This window comes from Ceratotherium simum, chromosome 5, assembly GCF_057802395.1.
Source record: "Ceratotherium simum simum isolate JZ-2026a chromosome 5, ASM5780239v1, whole genome shotgun sequence".
Lineage (NCBI taxonomy): Eukaryota > Metazoa > Chordata > Mammalia > Perissodactyla > Rhinocerotidae > Ceratotherium > Ceratotherium simum.
The window spans coordinates 5,480,283-5,492,246 of NC_141904.1; the positions used below are offsets into that span (position 1 = coordinate 5,480,283).

Sequence of the window (11,964 nt, forward strand, 5' to 3'; positions counted from 1 at the left end):
AATTCATGAGCAGAAATAGGAAAATATTTTCATTCAAAAAAAGGCTAGACTTTTAAAAATTCTGAATATAGAACTATTATAAAGTATAATTGAGATGAAACTTCTCACCACTCTCCCTTTATGATGAAAACTAATTTTATGTTATAAGAAAAGGTTTACAAACCTCTCCTAGTTAAAAAAAGAAATCGTTTCCTTAGCCGTGCTGCCTCATGATGAATTTCACACTTTGGTTTATTTCCTCCAAGGTGACAGCTGACCAGGAAGAAGTGTCAGCCCACTCAAAGTGGGTCAGAACTCCTCCCCCCGGGTTCAATACTGTTTTTCTTCCCTATGAGACCTTCAGGTCAGCTTTGGTTCGAGAATAAGGTTTCTTTCTTTTTTTTTTTTTGTGAGGAGATCAGCCCTGTGCTAACATCTGCCAGTCCTCCTCTTTTTTTGCTGAGGAAGACTGGCCCTGGGCTAACATCTGTGCCCATCTTCCTCCACTTTATATGGGACACCGCCACAGCATGGCTTGCCAAGCAGTGCGTCGGTGCGCACCCGGGATCCGAACCTGCGAACCCCGGGCCACCGCAGCGGAGCGCGCACACTTAACCGCTTGCGCCACCAGGCCGGCCCCAAGAATAAGGTTTCTAATGCACACTGCCTGCCATGTAAAAAACAACTATAAGGAAATAATTCAGTTTTTCTCGATTTATTCAGAAGATACTTCGAAGATTGGGATTACGGACTAAAATCTTTTTGTTTGCTTTTTATGGATTAGTGAATAAAATTTGTGTTAACTAAGTATTCTGATTATTTGCAATCTGGATGAACAGAAGTGAACCAGGAGCCCTTTCTAGACAGGGTATTTATTTCAGTCCAAGTTAACAATGCAGTCTCTTATCAATCAGCTCTCTCATGGTTTATGAGAGCCACGCTACCATAACTCCTAGTAACAGTACAACGAACTCGAGTAACCCAAAGTTTTTATAGCCAATGACTTCACTAGACTTGTCTAGACAGCAGTTACTCTCTAAAATCATAGTGTGTTAGGGCTGGGAGAGATCTAACGAAGATACTGTAACTTAGATGACCTAAATATTCTGTTTGCCGTTGTAGCCATGGATTTGGGGTTTGCGGGATGGTGAGACCAATGACTTCAGCCTGGAAAGTGGGAAAGTGATAGGCATAAATATGGGACGGGCCTCACTTGGGTTTTGGATACAAGTACAAACATACAAAAGTATTCTCTGGAAACAGCAGCAAATTTGAAAGAAATTTGATGTCTGGTCATGTTTGTCAAAATGGGAAAGACTCTCTGAAGGTTGTACCTAGAGAAAGTAATTGCAGTCAAATTCGTAACCTTTTGGATGGACTCCCCTTGGCAAAGCAATGCTAGCTTAAAAAAAATAAAGCTAGCATTCTAATTTTTGCTAATGAAGTCCAGATGCTATCAAACAGTCGTCAGTGGGTTTGGATTGGATCTGCATGGTCCCCAACCTTCAGCCATTTTAGTCCAGTTAACAAAAAAATTAGTCAAATAGAAAAACTGATTGACTAACAAACATTTTGACTGATTGTTTTGCCTCCTGGCTGTTGACAAAAAACTGCCAGATGTGATTTAGTGTCGAGTCTGAAGTCTGCAATCCCACAGCGTTACTGGCCTCTGAGTGGCAGAGACCAGAATGTACCTGCTAGTCCAGAGGAGTCCAGTCATTTCCATTGACTTAGATTTGGTCTGAGCACCTGGGATAAAAATAGCCTAGTCTCTGAGAAAGTGTCTTGAGAGGCCTTTGTATGATTTGGATATTTAAACAATTGGGTGGGTGGGACAGTTGCTACGTCAGTGCCCTGAGGGCAAATGTTAGCTGAGCTTCTCATTAACCTTGTGAATGTGAGAAAGTGACTTTCTTCAGAGAAAGAACACTAATGATTTCCTGGTGATGTTGACTTACTGGGAGTAAACACAGTGTTTTGTCTTCGGTGTAAGTTTTCACATGAAGTATACTTTGGTCCAGTCTGACAATGAGTGAAGAACTCTTGCCTCTCCCTGCGTCTGTCTTTCTGTAGGAAGCCGCCCTCTGTAGACAGCTCCCCATGGAAGGTGAGACTCTGGCCTCGGTTCAGGCTGCCGTCAACCCGCCCGCCATGACCCCAGACATGAGATCCATTACTAATAATAGCTCAGATCCTTTCCTCAATGGGTAAGTTACCGTTTTGAGGCCACTCATTTTTGCTTTCTTTATTGTGTGGTCTAGAGTGTGATGGGTCTTTGTTTAGGTTGGGAAAAGATGGGGAGCTTGGAGGTTGGGGTGAGGATAGATGGAGGAAGAGGAGGAAAGTGACAGAAAAAGGAAAGCAGAGGAAGTTATCTACCTTTTTTTGTTTTTAATCTCAAATTTAAATATTGATGATATAGCATGGAGTGAACCTCTAGTCAATCATTTGAAAATGGGAATGAACTTATCATTTCAGTGGGATGGCGGTGTGTAGCAATTATTTGAAAGAATCTTGTGGTTTTAGGTAGCCAACAGGGGGATAAAAGCATGTCATGTGACAAATAGAGAGCAAAACAATTAAGAGATGATGTTTATGGTGAAATGTGAATAAGGTCAATAGTTCCGTTAATAGTGTTATACAATGGTGATTTCCTGGTGTTGATAGTTGACCTACGGTTATGTAATGTGTCCTCGGGGAAGCTGGGTGAAGGGTGCACGGAACTCTGAACTCTTTTTACATCTTCTCTGCAAGTCTAAAACTATTTCACAATAAAGAAATTAATTAAAACAAAGAGATGATGTTTTAAAATATGAAACATATGAGCAGAAGGAAAAAGATAATTTAGCCAGAAATGTCTTCATGAGTAGAAGTAGTCAACCTTAATTATAGCCTTTTAAAGCCAAACAAAGGGCAGTTCTCTGTTTCCTGTGTCTTTCCTGCCCCTGCAGAGGCTTCTGGCAAACAAATAAATACAATTATGAAAGTTATTGAAAATAGAGAGAGAGATGAAAACAAACAGTAACCAAATAATGAAGGAAAGGAGTTTTTAAATTGTTGATTTAAAAGTATTTCAAATATACAGAAAAGTATAAAGAATAACATAAGATTTATCCATGTACCCAGCACCCAGATTTGCCATATTTCCATTGATCTTATTTTTTTAAACAATAAGCATTACAATTAATATTTAAACCTATCCCAACCACCACTGAAATCTGTTTCTTTCCCTTCTTCCCTCCCTAGTGGTAGCCACTATTTGGAAATTGGTGTGTGTCCATTACATGTATTTTTATACTTCTCATTGCCTGTCAGTGTGTGCATCCAGAAGCAATATTCAGCATTGTTTTCTGTTTTTTAAAATTGACATAAATGGTATCCTACTCTGTGTGTAGAAGAGTGTTCCGATTGTTTTGAGATGAAAAGGAAATCAATGTCAATTTACTATGAATGGCCAGTTTTATTAGCTTACAGTTTATTAATCTCATTGACATTGGGATGTATGTCTCAAAATTAAAAGGAGATGCAGAGTCGGCCTCTCTTCGTTTCCTGCGAAGTTGGGCAGAAATGAGAGAACTGCACCAGTTTAGGGTTTTCGTGACTGTATTTTAATTTCACCCTCTCCTTCGTGCGCTGACTCTGAAGTGTCTGTCCTTTGCTCTCCAGAGGGCCGTATCATTCAAGGGAGCAGAGCACTGACAGTGGCCTGGGCTTAGGATGCTACAGCGTGCCAACGACCCCGGAGGACTTTCTCAGCAACGTGGACGAGATGGACACAGGTAGGGGCACAGCCCTCGAGGACGTGCAGTGTGTTTGCGGTTTTAAATCATCTCTTTAGTCATCTCAGTGTGAGATCCAACCAGAAACACTTCCCAACATCACATGACACCTGAAAAACTGCCCAAACCCCAGGCACTGTTAATGAACTCTAGTCCTTTCCCCATGGTTTACACAAGTATAGTGTTATATGGGCACAGGATTGTAAATTCTGCTTTTCTCTGGTTTTTTTTTTTGCTCGTCCTTGCTTCACATAGCCTTTCCTCACAACTGCGTTAATGTACCACCATCTGCTTTGTCATTCTTCCACAATGGAATATCTATGCTGTTCTAGCTTCTGGTTGTAATGGATGGGCCACTTTTTCTCTTGAGGAGGAGTGCTGGTTTTCAGTCCCACCAATGTGCAGATTTTTTTCACGTCATTCACTGCATTTGGGAAGCAACTGGTCATTTGGAAAGGTAGGCAGCTCAGAGGATTCTAAATTGTCGGCTCCAAGTCCCAGTGTGGCGACAGTGTCCTCCCTCAGCAATTAATGAGGAGAGTCAGAGTGACTCAGCCTTCAGGCCAGGCCTCCGCTGGCTGCCTGTTACCTCTCCTTTTCTCCTCTTCTCCAGGAGTGAGGCTTCCAATTGCAAAAACCAAATTTGGTCTTATTTGCCAAATCTAGACTTAATTAGCAAAGTCCTAAACTCCCAGAAGGTATTCTACAACCAAAAATAAATGTCAGCTGAGGCGTCCACTCTGTGGAGTTTTTCATCCAAGTTTCTCCTCCATCATCCCTGACAATAGAGAATTAATGGTTCTGTGATGAAATAATTGCTTTCCCCAACGTCGTGGCCAGTGGTGCCTGTGTTCGTTACCCTCTGCTCCTAGATGACCGCTCTTCGTGCTCTGAACCTGAATTATCGGTCAGATGAGAGTCAGGCTGAGCTGGGGCTCTCACGAGTGCAGTGTGTACGTTAGAGCAGCTGCTCTGGGGTCTCTTCGCAGGCCGTCCTCTACGTGTCTGGAGGATCGCACAGACTGTCTTAGGAGGAGTCATACAGGAATGGTTTGAATGTTTGTTTTGTTTTTCTTCAATTTATTACTTCAGTTTTCCCCCTCCCTTCCTGCCTCCCTCCCTCTCTTTCTTCATCTCTCTTTTGACTTTTTGGTGTGAGATTTGTCTTACCCTTTTTGGAACAGCCTTATGAAGTGGCTCCTTCCCTTGTTTAATAATTGTTTGCTTTCATCTTTTAAACACTGGGAAGCCAGGAAAGAAAAAGACTCAGGAGATCTAAATCTAAGCTTGACATTTAAAAAATATGTATATTCTGTTCTTTGGCTTTTTAAAATGACCTCGAGTGGGTCAAAAGAGAATGTTTTGAAGCCAAAATGTGGAATTAAGTGGTGTCCTGAAAAGAACATAGTCCTTGCAGACCGGCAGCTACGTTGAATCTTCGCTTCTCCACTCCCTTGTGGTGACTCTGGGAAAGTGGTGTACCTCCGGGGCCTCAGACTTCTCACCTGCAAGGTGGGCTAAGGTGCTCACTTCACAGAGTTGTGAGGAGTTACGAGATCACAGAGCTTGGCACCAAGTTCTCTTCTCCTCCTCCTAAGAAGGCTGAAGGAATGTACAAATTGGACTCGATAAATATTAGGGTTCCAAGTTAACCTGGTTAAATGAGTGTCAGCCCATTGAATTTGGGGTCACGTCTGTGAACTCTTTGTAGGAAGTGGGCATAAACCCTCTCAAGGGGGGAAATGTAATTGTTCAGCAACAAGATGAGGAAAAGCTGGGAGTGGGCAGAGCTAACGTCTGGCTAGGAAAGGCCTCTTAGAGCCACTGACCACGTGCTGAATGGGAACAACCAGCTGAGCACTCCCTCTGCCAAACACACATGGAGACAACGGCTGGACGTGGTGCGAGGGTGAAGCCAGGGAACAGCAAGAGCAAAGGCTGGGAAGTCGCCGTCCTCCCATAATATTCTGCAACAATCACACCCTCTACAGAATTGCCTGGTTGTTGTCTCTCCCACGTTTTAATGGCTAAAACTGCAAATACCAAAAAGATGACTGTGAGATTGCAGAGTTGCTCCATAGAGAGATATTTTAAGGTTATTAACCTTAAGGAAGAACCTCAACTAGTCTCCTCGTACTTTCGATGTCTGAGGAGAAAGGAAAAGAGGAATTCTCTGAAACAGAGAGATTTTGTTTGGCTAAAAAATGTATCTTGAGTTGTTAGAAAGTTAAAATGGGAAATCAGTAGAAATGAATGATTCTAACTGGAGATGAAGAAAAAAGACATCCTTTAGGTCAGATAATTTTTCAAGGCAGACAATTTTTTTAAGCCTCGTGTCCATCTGTCATACTCTAGTGTGTAGGAAAAAGTTATTTTGAATTTTCTCTTCTATTTTGGTTTTTCAGTATCAGTATAACACTCTATTGAGGGCATGTTGTTGAACTTGATTTAATTTTTCAAATTACTGCCTTTTGCAATGAAAATTCTATAAAATATTGCCAAGAGTCGTTGATACTTTTGAGTTATAGAGAAGCCACTAAGCTTTGCTGTCACCAAAATGCAAGTTTGATATGTTTTCCTATCACTCGGAGAGATGCCTACGATCTCCTTGGAAAATGCATGTGGTTAAAATGAGTTTTCTCTGGTTTTGCTCAGAATAGTGAGATTTCTATGCATGCTTTTCAGGATGGCTACTGTACTTGTAAGAGACAAACGCTAGTTTAACAAGTTTCTTAAAAATGATTCTGTGGTGGAAACTGGCTTTAGTTAGCAGTGCTTCTCAGTCTTGAGGGATATTTTACCCCTTCAGAAAATTGATGGGGCCATTTGAATTAACTGGCCGTTCTGATCTTGTGTAATTCACAGCGATTGAGGTCCTAGTCTTTTCTTTCTCTCGGCACAATCAACCAACGTCTACTGTATTTTTGTCTTTGTGTGAGTTTGTATGTATGAATGATGCCTGGAGCTGTGGATGTGTGGCAGGCGTTGTATGGTGCCATTCTCCAATTTGTGAAGAAGGTACTATAATCCCAATTTCAGATGGGTAAACTGAAGGTCAGAGGTCACACAGCTAAAAAGCTCTGTCTCCTGGCACAAAGGTCAGCACAGGTTCTCTTGTACTGTTACTCGTCAAGGACGTGCAGCCTCCACGTCATATCCCAGCCACTTAACTTGCCTCTCAAACAGCCTTTTCTCAGCTATGTTCTTCAGACTCTAGTTCTGTTAGGATATAAATTCTGCCAAAACAGGATTAGATGATTAAATAAGTTTAGGTAATAATGACTTAAACAAAATAAAACAGATTCCTTTACTACAAGACTTCTCAGCACCTTGCTGTGCTCCCATGCCTTGTGACTCAGGCATTGTGAGAAAGATAGATCGTTGTGGGGTGTATGTGTGTGTGAAGGGAGGGGGACGATCTGCAGAGCCCACTTTATAAAATACTTTGAAAATGATCCCTAGAGCCATCAATGAAGACAGCTTTTTAATAACATGGTTAAAAGAAACTCCTCACTACTATCTTTGAACATAAAGAGGGATGATATGGGTAAATATAAGCTTACAGTTAAATCCTTAGATTATAGCTCTGTGATAAGGTGTTTATTACAGGCAGGGCGTCTCTACTCTTTCACCAAACAGCTCTTCATGTGGCTGTCACAAGAAGGCACAGACTGTAGGTCAGATCCACAGTGCCTTCATAGGCTCCTTTCCTGTCTCCCTGGACCTGTCCATTCTGGACCACATCTACCCAGAACAATTAAAGATTCACCCAGCATCTCTGCATCCCTTACGGGTGAGCATCACCAACTCAGTTTCAGTCATGTGGTGGCTGAAATTTTGCACAGAGATGAAATATTTTAGACCTGCAGCAATATAATCTTTTTTAAATGCAGGCGAAGTGGAAATGAGGATGAGAGTTATGTTAACACTTGAACTGTCTCTCTTTCAAGAGCTTAAAAAAGAGGAAATAAAATGGTTTCCTTTCATTCTGTTATAGGAGAAAACGCAGGACAGACGCCCATGAACATCAATCCTCAGCAGACCCGCTTCCCTGATTTTCTTGACTGCCTTCCGGGAACAAACGTTGACCTAGGAACTTTGGAATCTGAAGATCTGATCCCCCTCTTCAATGATGTCGAGTCTGCTCTGAACAAAAGCGAGCCCTTTCTAACCTGGCTGTAATCAGCACCATTGTAACGTGGGTGCAGCTGTGACCTGGCGTTCCCGGGGCCTCTTGGAAAAAGCCATGGAGTAGAGTGAGTCGCAGGTGTACCACTTTCTGCCTCCCTAACTCATGCTCCCTCCTTTCCATGCGGCCAGTTGAATCATTGCCTGGATTTGATTGACAGTAACTTAAGTTAAACATAAATGAATATTCTATTTTCATTTTCTGCAAGCCTGCAGGCCTGTGATGGGTTATGCAGATTTGTTTCTGCAGAATTGATTATGCAGAATTGCTTCTCCATTTTTCTCTCTGCTGCCCCATGGCTAAGCTTTATGAATGCTAGTTGAAATTTCTACATCAGTTGATTATAAACCATAAAAAGCTGACCACAGGCAGTGACTTCTGACAGGTGGCTCGGTCCCGGAAACGTACACAAAATTAGATCTGATTTACAGTTTCAAAAACTGTATTGATGACAGTAGTACCAAATGCTTTAAAAAATATTTAACTTGAGCTTTAAAAATCATTGTATGGATAGTAACATTCTGCTGTATGGAATACAATGTAGTTTTGAATCCATGCTGGTTCTGATGGTTCTTGTTACTCTGTATTTCCAAAGGCACACACAGTCCTATTGTAGTTTACCCTGCATCATTTTACTGCATAGCATCTAGACAACTAGTCCTTCCAGCAGCGGAGGAGCAGCAGCCTTAGAGACAGTTCCTACACTACAGATCTTATGAAAGAGACCAGTTTGGTATTAATCATGAGCATTTATTAAACAAATCTTTTTAAAATTGCAAGTTGAATTTTTTAAAAATTGCAGCTTAGAATTTGATGTTTCTTTTATAAAGCACTGTAATTTTGTAGCTGATGACAAAGGGCGGCCAAATGTTTTTGATAAATCTGTGGCAACTATGTTTGTCTTTTGAACCTGTTCTGAACACATCAGGACAACATAGCTTCAGCCTGATGGCATACACAGTGAGCTTTATAAATTCTGAAGCCTTGTCAGCTTTGCTTTCAAGATTTTAAGTGTTTAAAATAATCTTATCTATGAAACTGTTTGAAGGATGAAGCAGATCTCTGACTGACGTAAAAAATACCCTCTGAGGGTGTATGGTGGAGACATGTTTCTGAATTCAGTAAAATTGATTCCTAAATATATTATCCTAACCCTCTTTGCTACAGTTGGTATAAAAAGGTATGAAATATGTACTCGATACCTCTTATGTAACCAAAAACGTTTTTTCTTAGCTTTTAAGGACTGAGAGAGAGGTCAGGGTCCCCTGGCACACACTCTGCCTGCATTGCCAATGAAGTCCTCAACTGTTTAATATTTTGAACTGACATTATTTATAATCTATGAATTTAATATCTTTTTTGAAAGACACTAATAATTCAGGTCGCTGAGAGGAACCTTTCATTCCCACGGGGGCTCATTTTGGGGGGGGATCTTAAATAAGATCCTTTTCGATCTACCAGAATATAGACAGGCAGAATACATTTTATCTTGTTGGAAAGGAGGCAAGTGAAAAGGTCAGAGGTGAAGTAGTGAAGTTATGGAATCTAGTGGAAAGGATACTAGTTGTGAAATGGAAATAGACAAGTTAGAGAACGCCGAAAGCAAGACAAGCAGGAGGATGAGAGGTGCCCCAAAAGAACAAAGCAACAATTTTCTCCTACAACCTTTACACCAAAAGCCTGTTGTAGAAGAAAAGAGGCTTCGGTGCACTTTATGTGGGGTTGTGGGGGCGGGGCAGGGCCTGTGCTGCCCTATCCACGCTGATGCTGAGCAGGTAGGCAGGCAGGAGCTGAAACCTGCTTTTGCTTCCAACACAATGAAGTGATTTCTTTTTCCTGAAGGACCCACAGTTTATGTTCCTCTGATTCCTTCTCTCTCTAGGCGCTCTGAGAGAGATGGGGGTAGATGTTTATGTTGCTACTAAATTGAAGGGAGCACTATTTCTTTTTCTCTTTTGTTAGCAATAATTGCAAAAAGAGTTGTACATTCTTTCTAAGGAAAAAAAAAAAAAAAAAAACAAGGGACCTAACAAAACTGAGCAGTGTTACTGTATTTTTTAAATAATATTTTTATAGACTCATTTGCAGGTTATTAAACATAAAAGAAACAGATACCCCTCTTTTTTTTTAAGTAGTTAAAGCATCGATGATTTGTATTATCGATTTTTAGAAGTAATTTCCTAGTAAGCTTGTGGTATTAGAAAACACTAGATGATTTTTTTTAGTGAAATTAGCTGGAACATTTATTAATGAACATAACAAATATTTTTCGAGAATTAAATACGGACCCTGACTACATGTTTACTAATAGATAAAGCCAGATATACTTTTTTTGTTTGTTTTTAAGGCCATAAAATATGGCCTTTGTTAAAGAACACTAAAGGTAGAAATTTAAAGTAAAAACAACTTTTTAGAAGATATTTCCTATGATTGTAGATGTTAAAACCCCTGCAGAATTCATGATAAGGTGCTATTTATACTATATTTCTTATTATGAAACAACTGCCAGGATATCTTGTCTTTTTAGTCCTAAATGAATCAATCAATTTCAACATTTCATCCAATAATTTTGCCATAGAAAAGGCATATGAAAAATTGAAATTGAAAAATAATTTCAGAGATCTTTCTTTCAAGGTATCTTTTTCCTCATAAAACACATTTTCTTCAAGTAAATACATTGTCAAAACCTATTTGCAGCTCTATAAGTCTAAGTAATTGTTAGTGTTTCACCATAATATTTAGGATGTGAAATGCCATTTCTTTCACTGATTATACCCTATACGAGAAGCACGTAAAACAGAGTGAAAAATTTAGTGTGCTGGTGACCCTTGCATGGTGGAAAAGCTCTCTGTAGAAGGTGGTGAGCTGGAGTGAGAGAAGTTGCTAATTACAAATTGTGTTCTCATGATGTAATTAGAAAGTAACTTCAGCAAGTACTACTTTTATGAAAAAAATAAGCTGTTAAAAAGAAAATTGTAGATTAATTTTATTGGGAAAATGGGCGATTGACAGAGACCGTTTCCCTAACACACTACATCGTTTATGTGCTAGGACTTTTAACTTGTAAAAAACTTCCTTCTACATTTTGTAATATGACCTACGTGTGTGTTTATTTTTAACTTAGAATGCTGTTTGTATGGAAAATAGGCAGCCAAGTCGATCAGATCAAACCATTTTGCCTGGAGTTTGGTACTGGTTTTACTTCTCTGATTCTGTATAAGAAAAATAAATACAACTGAATTTCCACTCGGAGCCTTTGTCTTTTCATGATTTGTGTGTGTTCCTTCTGCCGAGGGCTCTGGGTGGGACCGAGGAGAGGCTTATGTAACCCTCCTGGCAGACAATGAAAGGAAGAAAATTGTGTAGGCAAACATTTTTTTGGCTCAAATGCCTGGTCTTCAATATTCTAGATATCCACAGTGTTCTGGTTTCCACTTCAGTTGAAGTAACCCACTGAGTTTTTTTTTTTAAGTATATATATATATGTACATTTAAAAAATCACACTGTCCTTCCAACACCCTCACCGATTTGACTGAGACATCATCAGAGCTATAAGGTTCAGTCTTTCTTCTGTGATTAACAGTATGGCACAGCTTCTTGTTGTCAAAACTGAAAACAGCTCATCATTCTTTCTGAGTGTGGGCTGGTGACAGAATATCTTCTCTGTCTGAGTCGCTCGATCCTCACTGTCACAATACCTCTGTCCATTCCACAGAGACCCTAGGTGACAGCACTCTAAGCAAAAGCGTGTTTTTAAACAGATGCTTTCAGCTAAACGGCAGAAAGAGGAGATGCTGGTGGAAACAACTTACACTCCAGAGTCCAAGTCACGCACATCTTTTTAAAAACCACGTTTCATCATCACTTTTAAGGTAACATGCTCAATGTTGAAACTGTTATAAATACCAGCATGTATTAAGTAAAAAGGGAAAGTTCTCTATCCCCCAAATCTCAGACTTTTAAAAAATATGTATGTTAGATTTTTTTTCCTATGGTATAGGTTGGATTTTTTTAAC

The 11,964-nt window shown here is 40.1% G+C and overlaps 1 protein-coding gene across 2 annotated transcripts in view; it reads left to right on the plus strand.

The window, feature by feature from the left end:
* Positions 1-11,199, plus strand: part of WWTR1 (WW domain containing transcription regulator 1) — a 124,397-nt gene extending 113,198 nt beyond the window's left edge. For both annotated transcript variants that reach the window (XM_004419260.3, XM_087430405.1), the window contains exons 5-7: positions 2,053-2,186; positions 3,646-3,758; positions 7,756-11,199. In XM_004419260.3, the coding sequence (XP_004419317.1) occupies positions 2,053-2,186; positions 3,646-3,758; positions 7,756-7,940 (432 nt within the window). In that variant the 3' untranslated portion in view covers positions 7,941-11,199. The remainder of the gene's footprint in view (positions 1-2,052; positions 2,187-3,645; positions 3,759-7,755) is intronic.
* The last annotated feature ends 765 nt before the right edge of the window (positions 11,200-11,964 follow it).